General features: G+C 42.4%; 1 protein-coding gene across 1 annotated transcript in view; it reads left to right on the forward strand.

Moving 5' to 3' along the window:
* The window catches only part of Ush2a (usherin), a 673376-nt gene that overhangs the window by 444899 nt on the left and 213077 nt on the right, over nucleotides 1-15400 (forward strand). Inside the window, exons 41-43 of the mRNA XM_021165303.2 lie at nucleotides 2698-3032; nucleotides 3930-4052; nucleotides 12797-12960. Of these exons, the coding sequence (XP_021020962.1) occupies nucleotides 2698-3032; nucleotides 3930-4052; nucleotides 12797-12960 (622 nt within the window). The remainder of the gene's footprint in view (nucleotides 1-2697; nucleotides 3033-3929; nucleotides 4053-12796; nucleotides 12961-15400) is intronic.

The raw sequence follows: 15400 nt of genomic DNA on the forward strand, positions 1-15400 counted from the left end.
TGGGCTCAACATTGTACTTGGGAGATAGCTTAAAACTTTACCAAAGTACATTCTCTAGTGTGATTGCCTCTGGTAAACAGATATATGCCTGGGAAACCGTGACTTGCTCTCTGCAAGGACAGACCTGAAATCAAAATTGCAAATAGATAAAACATTTATGAGGTACCACGGGATAGTCATTAATGCACGGGTTAAGAAAGCCATTCAATATTTACCATGCACTACTGTTCTAAGTAAATTGTCAATAATATTAACAGTGACAATATGTTCCACTCCCCATGTTCCTTCAAGCACACTTATGAATGTCTCCTTTTGACACCAGAGACCGAGAGTAGGACCAGAAGAAAGCCTCTCACCTCATATGCATAATAGAATCCTGCAACTGGCAAGGATGTGGGGCAGGGAGCAGAGTCAAATTAAGGTTAATAGAGAAGGTGATTGGGGTGGTAAATGATGGTGTCCCACCGATCTTAGTCACTTAGTGGTGCTAGTGTGGGCCAGGTAAGCTTAGAGGGAAGAGCTGCATTGGGTTGTTGGTGTTGAAGCTTCCAGGACATGGGACCACATCTAGTGATGTGCTTCTCACCAGCAGCATCCCAAAGCTGTGTAGGTACCAGAGATGGAGAGACAGGAATCTTGTAGGTTCCTACGTTCCTCTCTGGTCCCTCTCTATGTTATAAGCCCCAGCACTCAGTTGTCATTGGGCTCAACCATCATGTCCATCCATGGTCCACCTTTAAACACCACAGTCAGATTAAATTTTCACCTCTTTAATAACTCACATGGGGGTATTAGGGTTGAAAATTAGGGGCTTGTTTGTTTATTTGTTTGTTTTTGAGGGACAGCTTGTAGTCTGTCTGTTCTGTGTAGTGTTACCTGCAAGAAAGAGCTACTGTCCAATAAGGACAATGAAAGAAGTGACACAAACTGAACCAGCTAGAAGACAAATACAAAGTAACTAATTAGTAAGCATTACAAAGTAACACATTAGTAAGTATAAAAAAAAGTTGCTACCCAGGCCAGACTTAAGAGACTCCTACTGAGGATGACACATTGAAGTCATACCCACGCTTCTGTGTGTGAGTTCAAGGACAGCCTAAGTAACTTAGTGACCAGCTGCCCCAAAATGTTCAGAAAAGCCAAGGATGTGACTCAGTCTTAGAGTGCTTACCTGGGCTCAATATCTGACCACTAAAACATTACTTATATCTTGGAAAAGACATAGGTCTTAAGGAAAATTGGCGCACACACAGTAGGTCAAGATCATATTCTTAAATCTGACTATCAGGAAAAGAAAACATATCAAAGTCATCATATTACGTGAAAAATGAAATCTACTTAGGTCCATGTGGTACTTAATTTCCTGGGAGAAAAAAAAAATCATTTTTGAAAGTCGGTAGAAAGTCTCTACTCAGACTAAAGAGGACAGCTCAATAAAAGTGTAGAATAATTTCATGTTTGAATATCAATCTAAAACTTTTGAATAAAATATTAGCAAATTGAGTTAAGCAGAATATCAAATAATAGAACGAGACAAAGTTGATCCGGTTCCACAAATGTAAGGAAATCTCAATACCAACTGTCTGTCAATATGCCTCTTCCATCAACTAATTAAGGAGAAAGCTTGTTGGGTTTTTTTCCCCACAAAAAGACTTACAAGGGACTGGAAAAGTGGCTTTGCAATTAAGAGTAACTACCATTCTTTCATTGGACTCCAGTTCAGATCCCAACATCCATGTCAGGCATCCCATCACTGCTTAACAACTCCAGTTAAATGGGACCCAACACCATCTGGCCTCCTTGGACCCCTGCACACAGATGGTATATATAAACTCACACAGGCACCCACAAGCATGCAGATAAAAACAATAAATAGTTTCAAGTGATTTTATAAGATTTTGAAGCCATTTCTTTACAAAGTAAATAAGCAAAGTAAAATCAGATTTTAAAAAAGGATTTCAAATGGGATTCAGCCAACATATAGGTTGCCACAGGAAGCACTTGGTACAAATGAGAGAGAAAACTGAGAAATAAAAAGTAAAGTACAGAAGTCACCAGGTTATGCATCTGCACAGCAGCAGCAAACCTGACTTTAAGGTGCCACTGGGGACCCCTGACTTTAAACCCTCATCTACTCTGCTCTCTTAGGCTGAGACTAGAATGTGTCGTTGCTTTGTTAAACTATACACCAGCTTCAGAAATTTGACTGTGACTCTCAAAAAATTACATACAATGGCCACCTCTCCCCAGCCTTTGTAAAAGTAATTGCTTTTAATCGGCCCACAGGCCCACAAGGTAAAGCAAGGAGTTCCATTTAATTGAGTTATAAACACTCAGACTCTCAGGTCCTGGTGCTGCCCTACCATGCATGTGGACGTGTAAATTTCCTCCATGTGCTTGCTCTGCATCCTTTGAAACACCCACGTGGAGATGAGTTACCACGGTGTGCAGGAGTCTGACTATCCTAGAAAGCATCGTAGCTAACGCCAAGCCTAGTAAACAGCTTCCTGTTGGCTCCTGGCTTTCAGCTCACTGACCCTGAGGCCTTCATTTCTGTCTAGTTCAGAGGGCTAAGTTGAATGTAAGCCTTCAGAAAATGCCTTCGGGGTGATGAAGCAGGAAGAATGATAGGCATCGTGAACTTCGGTTGCTCAGTTCCCGTGTTCTCGTGATGATGCTGATGGTCTTCTATTTCAGGTCTCTTGGAAAGCCCCCCTTACGCAGAACGGAGACATACTGAGCTATGAGATCCGAATGCCGGAGCCTCTCATCAAAATGACCAATATGAGCTCCATCACGTTGGGTCATCTGGTCAAGCATCTGATCCCTTTCACAAACTATTCAGTCACCATCGTTGCTTGCTCTGGAGGTAACGGGTACCTAGGAGGGTGCACGGAGAGCCCGCCCACCCTTGCTACTACTCACCCAGCCCCACCTCAGGAACTGGCCCCGTTGTCTGTGATTCTTCTAAGCGAATCTGATGTTGGGATTTCTTGGCAGCCACCATCCAAACCAAATGGACCAAATTTGAGGTAAAGAAAGTGATTTTACCTTGCGGGTTGTTTTAGCTGTATCATTCCATGAAGTAGAGGGGTAGGATTGTATTCATGTAGAATCAATTCCATACTGCATACCATACCTACCTCCACAGACTCATAATAATTGCACAGTACTGTCTATTATTAACAGTTGTATAATATTACATTGTACATCTTGATTTAAATGGAAGCAAGGGCATTCAAGAGAGAAAATCATAACATTGTAACAGACGAAAAAACATCAAATACTTATTACATAGCGGAGATTTCACTTCATTACTTTGTTCTGTTCTTTAAAAAATATTTTTATTCTGTTGGACATCTCTGGCACATGTTCTGTGTAACATGGTGGGACAAGCGTGTCTCTGAATTATAAAGTTAGCCCTGAAGTTGTCTCCATATCACCACTATCTACAGACTTGGGAAGAATGTTCTCAGAGATAAGATGGTAGCTGTGATTCTAAAATGGTTGTGCAGCAGCCAGAACTGGATACTTGGCAGGGAAAAAAAAAACCCAACAGAATAGATAATATCATTGTTTGTAAAATTTTGATGGTAGGAGTCTTAGGAAATCATTAACTTGATAAGATTTTTATACTCCGACTTTGTGTAAGACTCTCAATAACTATTGAGCAAATCTGGCACAGAAATCTAAAATGTTACCATTCCCACTGATGTTCAAAAATATGAGTGGAAATGATAATTTCTAATTAACAGTATATGATAGTTGCACCAGAAAAATATGCTTACCTGGGAACACTTCATAATTGCACTGAGGTCTTATTTATTCTCGCATGCATGCATCACACACACCTGCCATTGAACTACCTGAATCTCAGTAATAATGTTAGTTGAGACAATCACGATATTCCTGCTTGTCTTTTGCTTTAGATACGAGCTTCTGAGACGTAAAATCCAGCAGCCACTTGCTTCAAATCCCCCAGAAGATTTAAATCTGTGGCACAATATTTACTCAGGAACTCGGTGGTTTTACAAAGATAAGGGTCTTAGCAGGTGAGATTACAAAAACTATAAAAACAAATGCTGGCATTTAGTTTGGGGCAGGCTGAATAGTTCAAAGTACCCCAGCGTCTCCGTTGCATGCACCTGTTATCAGTCACACAGTAGAATATGTTCAGTTATTATCTGTGGCATTAATCATCCAAGTGGAGCCAAGGCATGTTTAGTGTTTGCCATCTCAACTGTATGCTTGCAATAAGCCTTTCAAGTCAAACTCAGAGGTGTGCGAGCCCCAGCCCACTGCTGTTGTCACAGCTCTATCTATCCATGGAAGTATTGAAAGTGCAGGGACTGCGGAGATCCCTGTGTGCCTTGTGTATGTGTCTGTGCTGAGGGGTTATGAGTCATTGAGTTAGTGAGAGACTCCAAAGACTTGAATCTAGAGTTTAAAGCAAACATAAGCCAGTAGGTGATATCTGTCAAAAGCATATATTACATAATAAGTTTGATCTAAATTCTCTTTCATCTTCTGCTAAAGAACCAGCTCTGGAAGCCTAGGCAATCCTTTCACCATCTCTAGGCGTAATGCTAACTTTTATTTGCTTGATGTAGATTTTGCCTGTGTCTGCTAACCTAGGCCCAGTCCTGGGAGCTTTGAGCCTCTGTACAATCTTATTTAGGCCTAGAATGTATTCAGCCTCTGATGACTGCTGCTTACTAATCTCACCCTTTCTAGATCTTTCTGCACTCTGGATGGCAGCCCAACTTAGCTGTTCTGGTTCAAACTCCTGTCTACTCTGCCTGATTCAATCTGGCTTTTCTGTCTCGACCTCTGACTAATTGCTCTTGCTTGGCCTCAAACTAACTCTGGCAATTTGTTCTAATCTTTTGGCTCCTCTCCATTCCCTGACTCCTTCTGTCTTCACTGGAGTCTAGCTTTTTCTCTCTTCATCCTGTCACTATAAAATGCTCCCAGTAAAATTACCTCCCCTCCTTGCCTCCAACTCCCCCACCCCCAATCTCTCTTAAGTCACCTCTTGTCCCTCTCTGTTCTTGTGAGAGCTGGGCGTATCCTATTCTGTTAAATCTTTCTCTGATTCATCAGTTTATCTGCCACTCAACTAGTTATCACTTTCAAACATGGATGCTTCCTTAGTACAAACTAACTTTACCTTCCTTGTTTGGGATTAAAGGTGTGTACTAAGGGTGGGTCTGTATCCAATCAGAGGGATTAAAGGTGTGTGCTAAGGCTGAGCCATCCCACAACTAGAAACGGGTTTTTCGAGTAAACAACAATCTCGGGGTTCACAGTGTAGACAAATATCCTATAACATCTGAGTCTTCACCTGTATTGTCTGTCATCCACAGGACCCACTGATTTCTCAATCTTCTTGGTCCAGGCAATGTGATGAGGTTTCAAAGAAATGCCTGAAAGTCTTTTGTGAAAACCTCTCTGATATAGCTTTCAATAACCTTTCACAGAGGTTATCCCTGTCCTAATATCCTTCCATCCAAAGGCTCCTGCCTCTGAGTCCCAGACTTATTCTCATGATGTACAGTGTGGAGAATTCCTACCTCTCTGATCTCATTCCTCACCAGGCCCCTTCCTATCATCAGAATGAACCACACTCTGGCTTAGCTAGGAAGTTCTTCAGGAAGCTGGCTGTCTACTCTCTTGCTGGCCTGAATCTGAGTGGAAATAAGCATACTCGTGGCAACTACTTCTAGGTCTGTGCAGATAAACAAACTTGAGTTGGGGCAATCTGAGTAGACTTCTGAGACTAAATGTCAAGGACACCTTTTTTCTACACTGGAACTTGAAACAGTGGCCACTAATTTTATTCAAGTAATGGAGGGACTGGAGAGAAAGTTCAGTTGATAGTGCTTGCCTGACATGCAGGAATCCCTGGCTTTAATCCAAGATAGAAGAATAAATGGGGGTGTCCAAAGCAGGTAGAGACAAGAGGGTCAGAAGTTCAAGGCCACCTTTAATTATCTAGTAAGTAATTGCCTAAGCCTCATCAACAACTTGGGGTTAAAAGGCCGGATGTGTTTCTTTTTCTTAACATTCAAAATACGTGGCGCAAGTCTTTGTAATGTGAGACCATTTGTTTTAATCAGTCCCTATTTGTAAGTCCAAAAATGTTCAGCCTACTTTTCCCCTAAAGTGGGGCATCTCGTCAGTTTGGGAGGGAGCTGTAAATTAGCCCTCAGAAGGGCTCAGAAGGGATGGGTGCATAAGGCCTGCTCCATATGCTGCCTTCATCAGCCCTGACAGTAGCCAAGCCTCCCCTTCTTGCTGGTGACCTACAGCTCCCAGCTCCCAAGGAACAAGCTCAGTCCTCACTGCTGTCGGCTGTGTTGGGACATTGGGATGCCATGACAAAACTTGCCCCTGGACCCACCCACTTCCCCTTGGAACCTGGGGGAATTGCCTTTGGGACCAACCCCAATCCTCATAGATGGTAAAAACCACGGATGCTAAAGACCTTTCTGTGAAACTCCGAAGTATTTGCATACCCCCCACCACAGGCTGGCATATGCTTAAATAATCCCTGCACTGCTTACAGTGCTTAGGAAGGTGTAAACATGAATAGTGGTTGTACTGCACTGTTTAGGGAAAAAAACAAGAAAAAAAAAATGGTTCAGTACCAGATGCTGTTATTTTTCTAAATATTTTCCATTCATGGTTGGTTGAATCTGAGGATGTGGAACCCCAGGGCACAGAAGGCTGACTTTGTTTATCCTATTGATTTATCCATTTGGCTGTTTGTTGTTGTTGTTCTTAATTGAATCTGTCTCTTTTTAGAAGGCATATGTAATTATATATTCTCCCCAGATTTCTCTGCCCCTCTTTACTTCCATTTATGTGAATGAACAGAACACTAAAGTTCCTTTTCTTCTTTTACTCTTTCTATATTTTGTTTTCATTTCATGTCTGCGGCTGTTTTATGCATGCACCACATGCATACCGTGCCCATCAAGGCCAAAAGAGAGCAGTACACCCCTGGAACTATAGCTACAGCCAGTTGTGCGCCACCACGTGGAGGCTGGGAATCAAACCCAGGCTCTCTGCAAGAGCAACCAGTGTTTCTAGCCCCTGAGCCACCTCTCCAGAGTATCATCTTGTTTTATTTTGATCATTGTAGATGGTCAAATAAAGACTATTCTGTGTTTAAGTGACAGTTCTTTATATATATATATATATATATATATATATATATATATATATATCAAAGAACAACTGGGCATTCCTTTATAAAGATAGTTATGATATTTAAATGATATTGGAGTCTTGCTCAGGTGATATATTACTGTGCTGTATATTTTAATATGAACAAAAAATAGCATTTACAAATATTTCTGTACAATTTCTGTATCCTGAAACTCAGAACTTTCTTATAGTGCTTTCGCACTCTGTATCACAGAGTGTGGGCTATCAAGCCAGTGATCCAGATAGTTTAATTCGAACAAGAACACCTTTTGTTTCTGTGACTGTCTTAGGACAGGGGTCATTGGTTAGGATGGGAACGCTGAAGCTTATCGTCGCGTGTAGGGTCTCTCAGATCCACTGTGTGAGGCTCTGCTCAAGCAAGCTTTTGGTTGTGGCAGACATGAGGAAGACTTCACGGAAGCCACAGCTAACTAGCCTCCTCTCCAAGAGCATTGTTTATGGTGCTGAAAACACGGGGCCATGAATTCTAATAATATGTGTCAATAAAGTTAACACAGTTTTGACTCTGAAGAAAATAACCCAAGTCCTTCTCAGCTATATTGAAAAATTTGATTAGTTAGCCAGAGATACTAGAGCTTTTCAAGCAACAAGCCTATATACATTTTGGCTCAAAATATAAAAATATCTTCCACTGGGTAAATGCCTCCAGCAGAATAAAATCAATTGACATTAAGAACTAGCCCAAATCATACCCTCCCCTGGGCGATGTTAAACTATGAGGTCTGACTGATTTTTGCCCGAAGACAAAAGGGAGAAAAGAGTCCATTTTAGATGAACAGTCTAAATGTTCTTCTTTGTAAACATCTCCATAGGGCTGGATGGTGACTCAGTAAAGTCCTTGCTGTGCAAGAGTGGGGAGCTTATTTAGATCCTGCAGAGTCCAGGCAGAGAAGCTAGGTGCTGCAGCCTGTAGCTATGGTCCCAGTACTGGAGAGACAGACAAGAGAATCCCTATGGTTTGTTGGCCCAGTAATCAGTGAATTCCAGATTGGATGAGAGACTCTATCTCAAAAGTTAAGGTGTTAGAGAAACCAAGAAAGGAAAACAACAGACACTCATCACTGGCCTTCTTGACCCCAGGGCTCCAGGGTTCACATGAGCTTGCATAAGCAATAGAAAACATCCCCCTGCCTCCTGCAAGGCAAATGCACTCTGGCTCCAAGAGGGCAGACAGGCAGCTCCTTATTCTTTGTATCCTGCACCAACCACACACATTTAGGAAATATGGATTGAATAAACGAAAGAAGGAATGATGAGCGTGGTGTTAGCCTATGGCGAATACTCTTTGCTTTTGATGTCGTTTGCCCAAAGAATACTTTGAGATTCAGTGGGGATCCTTTTCTCCTGCTGGACACATGCATGTTTGTCCTCACATGTCTGCTGGACATGCATGTTTGTGTCATTCACCTATAAAATTACATATGACCTAAAATCTGTGAGGCTTATTTAGGAACTGTTGAAACACCTAAGTATTTGATAGATATCTGATAGATAAGCAGACAGAACCTGCATCAACTACCTAGGGTCTAATAGGCTTTCATTTTTATTTCTCCACTCAACAGAATCTAGTTAACTTATTTATTCACATGTGTTAGAGCGGGTGGACTTTGAACTGAGAATTATTACTTAAGTAAGATTTTAGCCCACCTTATTTTGCACAAAGGACAATCTCATCACTGTGTGTATCACCTTAAGCGTCTGCATGTGCTGTTGGAGCAGAGGTCTGCAAGGATAGATCTTGCTATGATGGTATGGCATTGGCAGGCCTATTGTTCTCCTTACAGAAGCTCATTTTATTATTAAGTAGGATGCCTTAATTGGCACCAACTCTCAACAGTTAACTTCACTGAAAAGGTGGAATAGAGAGTAGAAAAGCAGGTTCCATACAACAAACTCATCCTTTTGAATACATAAGGGTAAGATATAAGCCACAGAGTCGTGTAGACAAGCCCCGGGAATATACCATTATTAAGTAAAGATTGTTTTGCCAGAAGCAGATAGAAGCACTGTGGTTAAGACTGCAGCTCTGAGTTGGATTCTCAGTGCCTAGGTCAGACATATCACGTCCACCTGTGACTCCAATCCATGAGGATCGACACCTTCGCCCCATACACAGCGTCTGCACTCACGTGTACACACACACACCAATACACATAATAAAAAAAAATAAGTCTCAAACTCACAAAGTCGGAACTATAGTCATGAAAATTCAGAAATTTAACTTTGAAAATTATGTTTGCAATGAAAACTACACATTTTCATTTCTCGTGGAGTAGGAAAGAGATCATAGTGAAAGCTGGAGAAGGTGGGGCTGGAGAGATGGTGGCTTAGCAGATAAGAGCGCTAACTGCTCATATAGAGAACCTAAGTTTGGTTCATATCACCCAAGTTAGGGTGCCTAGAAATGCCTATAACTCAAACCCCTGGGGCTTCAATGCCCTCTTCTGGCCTCTGAGGACACTTGAAAGCACACATGCATGAAAACATCTTCACAAGTCTTTGTAAACGTTAGAGAAATGCCAGAGGCAAATGCAGAGTACCACACAAATACACACTGACCTCTCAGTTAAGTGAAGCAGGGAATATCAGTGTGATCGAGACCTCGGACGTGCAGAGGACCACGTGTAGTCAACACTTACACTGTCCTGCAAACCTCGGCAAAGCGGTTAACTTCTCAGGGTCCTGGGGTTTGGTTTGTTTTAATCTCTAAACCAGAGAAGAAACTTAATTATTTGAAGTAGATGAATACTAAAGGCAGTTCTACTTGGGAAGTTGTAGTAACCATCTTGAAGGCCACCTTTCCAGTTGCATATAATCATATGGCCTGTACCTTCTGTGTTCTGTCTGAAGTGTGTGTGTGTGTGTGTGTGTGTGTGTGTGTGTGTAGTGACCTGTCTAAAGTACATATTACATAAAATTATCGCAAAAGTTATAGAAGTACCATAGAAGAGAGGACCCCCAAAATTTGTACATGATGAAAAATATTAGTGCTATTAGCTTCACACAGAAAAGAACTAAAACCATGGTGTCACTTGGAGCCACAAGGGTTGTTAATTATATAATGGCATCAATATATGGAAGAAAAGCTCAAATATTGTAGTGGAGAAGATTAGGCACCTAGTCTTCAGCTAAAGGGATAAGGCCATTTTATGACTTGAAATACAATTATAAGTGTTTTACCCAGGGACAGAGCTAATGAAACCAAGGTCACAGGTTCAATTCCCATGTGAGCCATTAGCTCCCCTTCCTTCTGTTGCCTCAGACCCGCCACCCTCTTAACCCTGACTCTCACCCTTCACATTCATCCTGGGGTCACAGAGGATGAAGAGGTAAATCAGCCCCTCCCCTCAGCTAGAAGTCTTAAGGTCAAGCCCCAGTCATGTGACATCATCCCAACAGGGGCAAAGCAGATTATTACTAGATTGTTATTATTGTTACTTCCTCATCCGGCCGGCAGTACCCAATGCTGCAGCCTGTTCAGAGGGCCTCTTCCTTCAGACTGACTGCAGATGAATCTCTACTCTTCCTGAGGAGCCCAGTGACTTGAACAAGCTATTTATTACTCCCAACCTTCCTCATTCTCCTCACTTTCAAAGTCAGTACTATCAAGGCATTTTATAGCGTTACTGTGAGGAATGGATGCATTGATACGGGTAGAAAGCTGGAGCATAGGGGATAACTGTGATGGTTGGCTTTAGGTTGCTTTGGTCCTGCAAGCCAGTCAGTGCTCAGTGAGAAGCACACAGACAAGCATCTTCCTGGTGCTGCCCAAGTCAAGCTGGACAGGCTGGATGGCTGGAGACAGAAAGCAAGCAGCTGGGTACTCCATTACAGTTCTCAGGACTAATGGCACCAAACAAGTTGCCTTCTCAAGGCCAAGTGAGCGCTCTCCAGAGGAGTCAGAGAGCAATCTTAGCTTCTCCTAACGTCTGGTGCTCCCAGCACGGCTGTGTTTGTGGGGACGTTGGTCCCGTTTCTCCCCTCTCTTTGTGTGCATCCTCTCTTGAGTCTGACTTCAAGTTCTCTCTTACAAAGAAGCCAGCATTGTATTGAGAGTGCTCCCTAAGCCAGCTGACCTTACCTTGACTCCTTAGACGATCAAATACCCTATAGTGTGAGTAAGAACATCCTAAGCTTGAGAATGGCTCTCTTTTGAGGATTTGGGGGAAGGTATGAATCAATCCATGAAAGGAGAAAGGGAGGGAGAGAGAAAAGAAGAGAAAGGGAAGAGGCAGCAAGAAGGGAGGGAGGGAAAGGAAGAGTGGACAGGCACATAATGAATGCCTGAGAAGAGGCCAGTGCTGTAGAGCAAAGAGACACCAAAACTCTAACGCTAGCTCTTGTTTAGAGAAATAAGCCAATAAATGACCCCCAGGCCCACTGAATCATCACTTATGCTACAGCAGCCAAGTTGTGTCCTTCTATGTGACTAAGGCAGAACTCAGGAAGTTACCTTTGGGGCCTAAGTAGGAAGAAGAGAGGGCAAACGGAGTTCCGGGTGGGAAAATGTTCTAAAAATCCTGATGTAACTTTGGTCAAACCATCTAGCGGAGTTCCTGGAAATGGCGCTCTCCCCTTTGTATGGTGACTAGCAGGGGTTGTGACATATTGAGACAAATGCTTTGGACCTGGGTTTGAAAGTATCAGAGGCTGAACGCTCTGGAAACACATAATCAGCCCAAAATAGAAGATCTGAAGCCAAAGCCAGGACAATCACTTATAACTCAACATGTCTAACACATCTCTCCATACAGACTATTGCAGAGTCGGGACCTGATTTTGTCTATAAATAACATTTTCCTATCCAGGCAATTTTGAACCGAAAGGATAAAGCTACTGGGCTCCCACTTAAAAGAGCCAAAGAGTTGAGAAATTAAAGTTACAGTTTCGGGAAGTTCCTAACATATCCGTGTTTCTCCTCTGTCAAAGCGATGGCCCATTTTCTCTGTATTGACTCAAATCAACATGTGCAGAGTGGGGCCCGGCATAACTTGCTGTCACCAAACTCTCCGAGGGACGATCTTGTGCACCGTGCTCACAGTTGAGGTTTCATTTAAGCGTTTATCTGCCAGCCAATGAGATTCCAGGGACAGGAAAGAGGTATAGGAAGGAATGATGATAGAGTCTGATATTTGAAAAATGGATGGGTTTCCCTAAAGAAGAGAATAAAACTCTAGATGGTATTGAGACAGAAAGCTGGCAGGCTGCCAGCCTTGTAATTACATCTTGAATTGAGCCATAATCCTCCCCGCTTCTGAAAACAGTAAGAATGGGAAGACGATAACCCACGTTTATTTTAAAGACTGATATTTGCTTACTGCTTCCAAATAAAATGCTTTCCCGACGCTCAGGTGGAGGCTGGAGAGTAGCAGAGATAATGGTATGTTTTGTGTAAGTAGAAAGGAAATAATTCATTTCCTAGAAGGAAAGGAAAACCGGGCGATTTGTGGAAAGGAATCCTGTATTTTGTGAGGGGAAAAAAATGCATTTTGTCTTCCATAGAACATATTTTTATATGTTTGTTGTTTGTTTGTTTGTTTGTTTGTTTAAACAAAACCCTCAGGTTCACAACGTACGGATATAAGCTCTTTGTACACAACAGTGTGGGCTTTACACCAAGCCGAGAAGTGACAGTCACCACCTTAGCAGGCTCTCCAGAGAGAGGAGCCACAGTCACCGCAAGCATCCTTAATCACACAGCCATAGACGTGAGATGGAAGAAACCAAGTAAGAAACCTTGCATGTCTGTCTTTCCTCTGAGCATTAGCACTGTCTTAGTCACTTTCCTGTTGATGTTGATGAAGCACCTTGACCCAAGGCAACTCAAAGAAGGAAGAGTTCCTATGGATGTACTATTTCAGAGGATTGAAGTCCATCGTAGCTAGGAGGCACACCAGTAAACAGCACAGCAGTGGCATACTTCTCCAGCCAGGCCACACCATCTAAGCCTCCCCAAACAGCACCACCAATCTTTCACCAAGTTTTCAAATGCCTGGGACTATGAGGGACATTTATCATTCAAATCACCACAGCGCCATAAGGGATTTCCATGGTACATTAAGAATAAACAAGTCAGGGTGCCTAAACAATGTGTGTGTGTGTGTGTGTATGTTCACATATGCAGATGTGTTTAGGATCAGGTGTGTGTTTAAGCAAGTATATGGGTAAGTGTGTGTGGTAGCCAGAGGTCAACTGAAGGTATTTTTCTTTGGGATAATTGTTTTGCTTACTGTCCTTGAACTCACGGTTTTCCTAGCAGACCTCAGGGATAGCCTGTCTTCGGAGCACTCAGTTACAAACAGACACCAGTGTTTTATGTGGGCTCTGGGGATAGAGCCTGTGATGTTCGACTTAATAGGCAAATGCCTCTTTCCCTCTTCCTGGACTCATACTTTCTCCGTATTCACTTCTGATAGGAATAGTTCCCACCAGTGAGGAGACTACACAGTTTGATAGTCTGTCTGCTTAACAACTGGATTCCATGCAGGACTGTGATCCTCTGCACTCCCAGACCTAGGACCCTCTACTCATTAACAAGAACCACATACAATGACATCAACAATGTGATGGGTTTGCCCATACACCAGAAAAGTCCTGAGTCTGTCATGGAAGTGTTCACACTAACCATTTTCTAGCATGACTTGAGATCTGAAAATGGCTGAACCAAAACACGTTGGTATTTTCACAAAATGCCGAGAAGTAGCAGCTAGTTTGATTAAAATATTTTGTTTTATGAAGATAAAAACAACCAGAACAATTAATTATCTGCCATTATACGAAAAGATACATGTAACAGTGACAACTAGTAGCACAATTTGAGTCAGTCTGGAGTTTGCTATGGCCTAGGAAGACCTGAGTGAGTTGGCATAAGCTCTCTGCTGTGTGATACCCATCATGCATTAGGACGAGTGATGTCATCGATACAAAGCACAGTAGTGTTTGAGACTGTCATTCTTCCATCACTGATAAAATACCCAAGATGGAAGAAAGGGCTGCATCATCTCACAGGCTCAGTGCTCGGGTCCATGGTCACTTATTTCTGGAGCTTTTGAGGCCTGTGGTCAGGCAGTGAACAAGGTGAGTGCGTATGGTGGAAGAAGCTACTCAAATCCTAGCATCTTTGAAACCAAAAGAAAGAGGCTGTGTGTCAATAGTCCTGCCAGCAGCATATCCCAGCCAGCCTACTAACCTCCCCTGGGTGCCAGCTCCTAAAGGGCTCACTATCTCCCAGTACTATGAGAGGCTGAGAGCCAAGCCCAGGGTGGGACGGCCGGAGGGATGTTACATATAGGGGCAAACAGTGTTGATCTATGTTTGAACCATATAATGTATTTTTAAAAAACTTTGGGGTTTTGGCAAGGTTGTTGGTTTGTAATGATCTATAGTGTTTCTATTAGAATAATTTGAACCATTTTAATGGAAGATTTTAAATTAATTGATCTTATGATTATCTTCTGTCATACATCTCCAAGAAAAAAAAATAGGTTTTATCTGAAGCTCAGTTTGTGAGTGTGTGTGCATGAGGGTATATATTACATGTGTGTGAGTGCATGTGTGCACATGTGCATGTGCGTGTGTGTGTGTATGAGAGAGGTGATGTATGTGTGTGTATATACATTGGTGCTTATGTTTATGGGAGATTTGGAGGTGTTCATGTGCGATAGTTTGTGTGATCTGTGTGTATGAGTATGTGAGAGAGAGTGTGTGATGTATGTATGTATATATATTGGTGCATGTGTATGTGGGGAATTTGGGTATGTGTGAGTGTGTGTGTGATTTGTGAGTATGAGTGTACATGAGAGAGTATTTGTGATATATGTGTGTGCACATATACATTGGTGCATGTATATAGGAGGGGCTGTGCGTGTGGAGGTGTGTGCCTTTGCATGTGTACATGTGAGAGTGCATGTAATCTGTGATATGTGTGTGTGCATGCACCTATGTGTTGGTGCACGTGTGCATGTAAGTGTGATGTATGTGTGTACACATATACATTGGTGCATGTCTATGTGTATGTGTGTGGGGTGTGTGAGTGTGGAGGTATGTGCCTGTGCATGTGTGTATGTGAGAGCAGTGTAATCTATGTGATATGTATGTGTGCACACACCTTATGTGTTGGTGTATGTGTGTTTTCACCCATTCTGTTCTACCTTGCCCTCTAAGTTAT

Source organism: Mus caroli, chromosome 1 (assembly GCF_900094665.2).
Source record: "Mus caroli chromosome 1, CAROLI_EIJ_v1.1, whole genome shotgun sequence".
In the NCBI taxonomy this organism is placed as follows: Eukaryota; Metazoa; Chordata; class Mammalia; order Rodentia; family Muridae; genus Mus; species Mus caroli.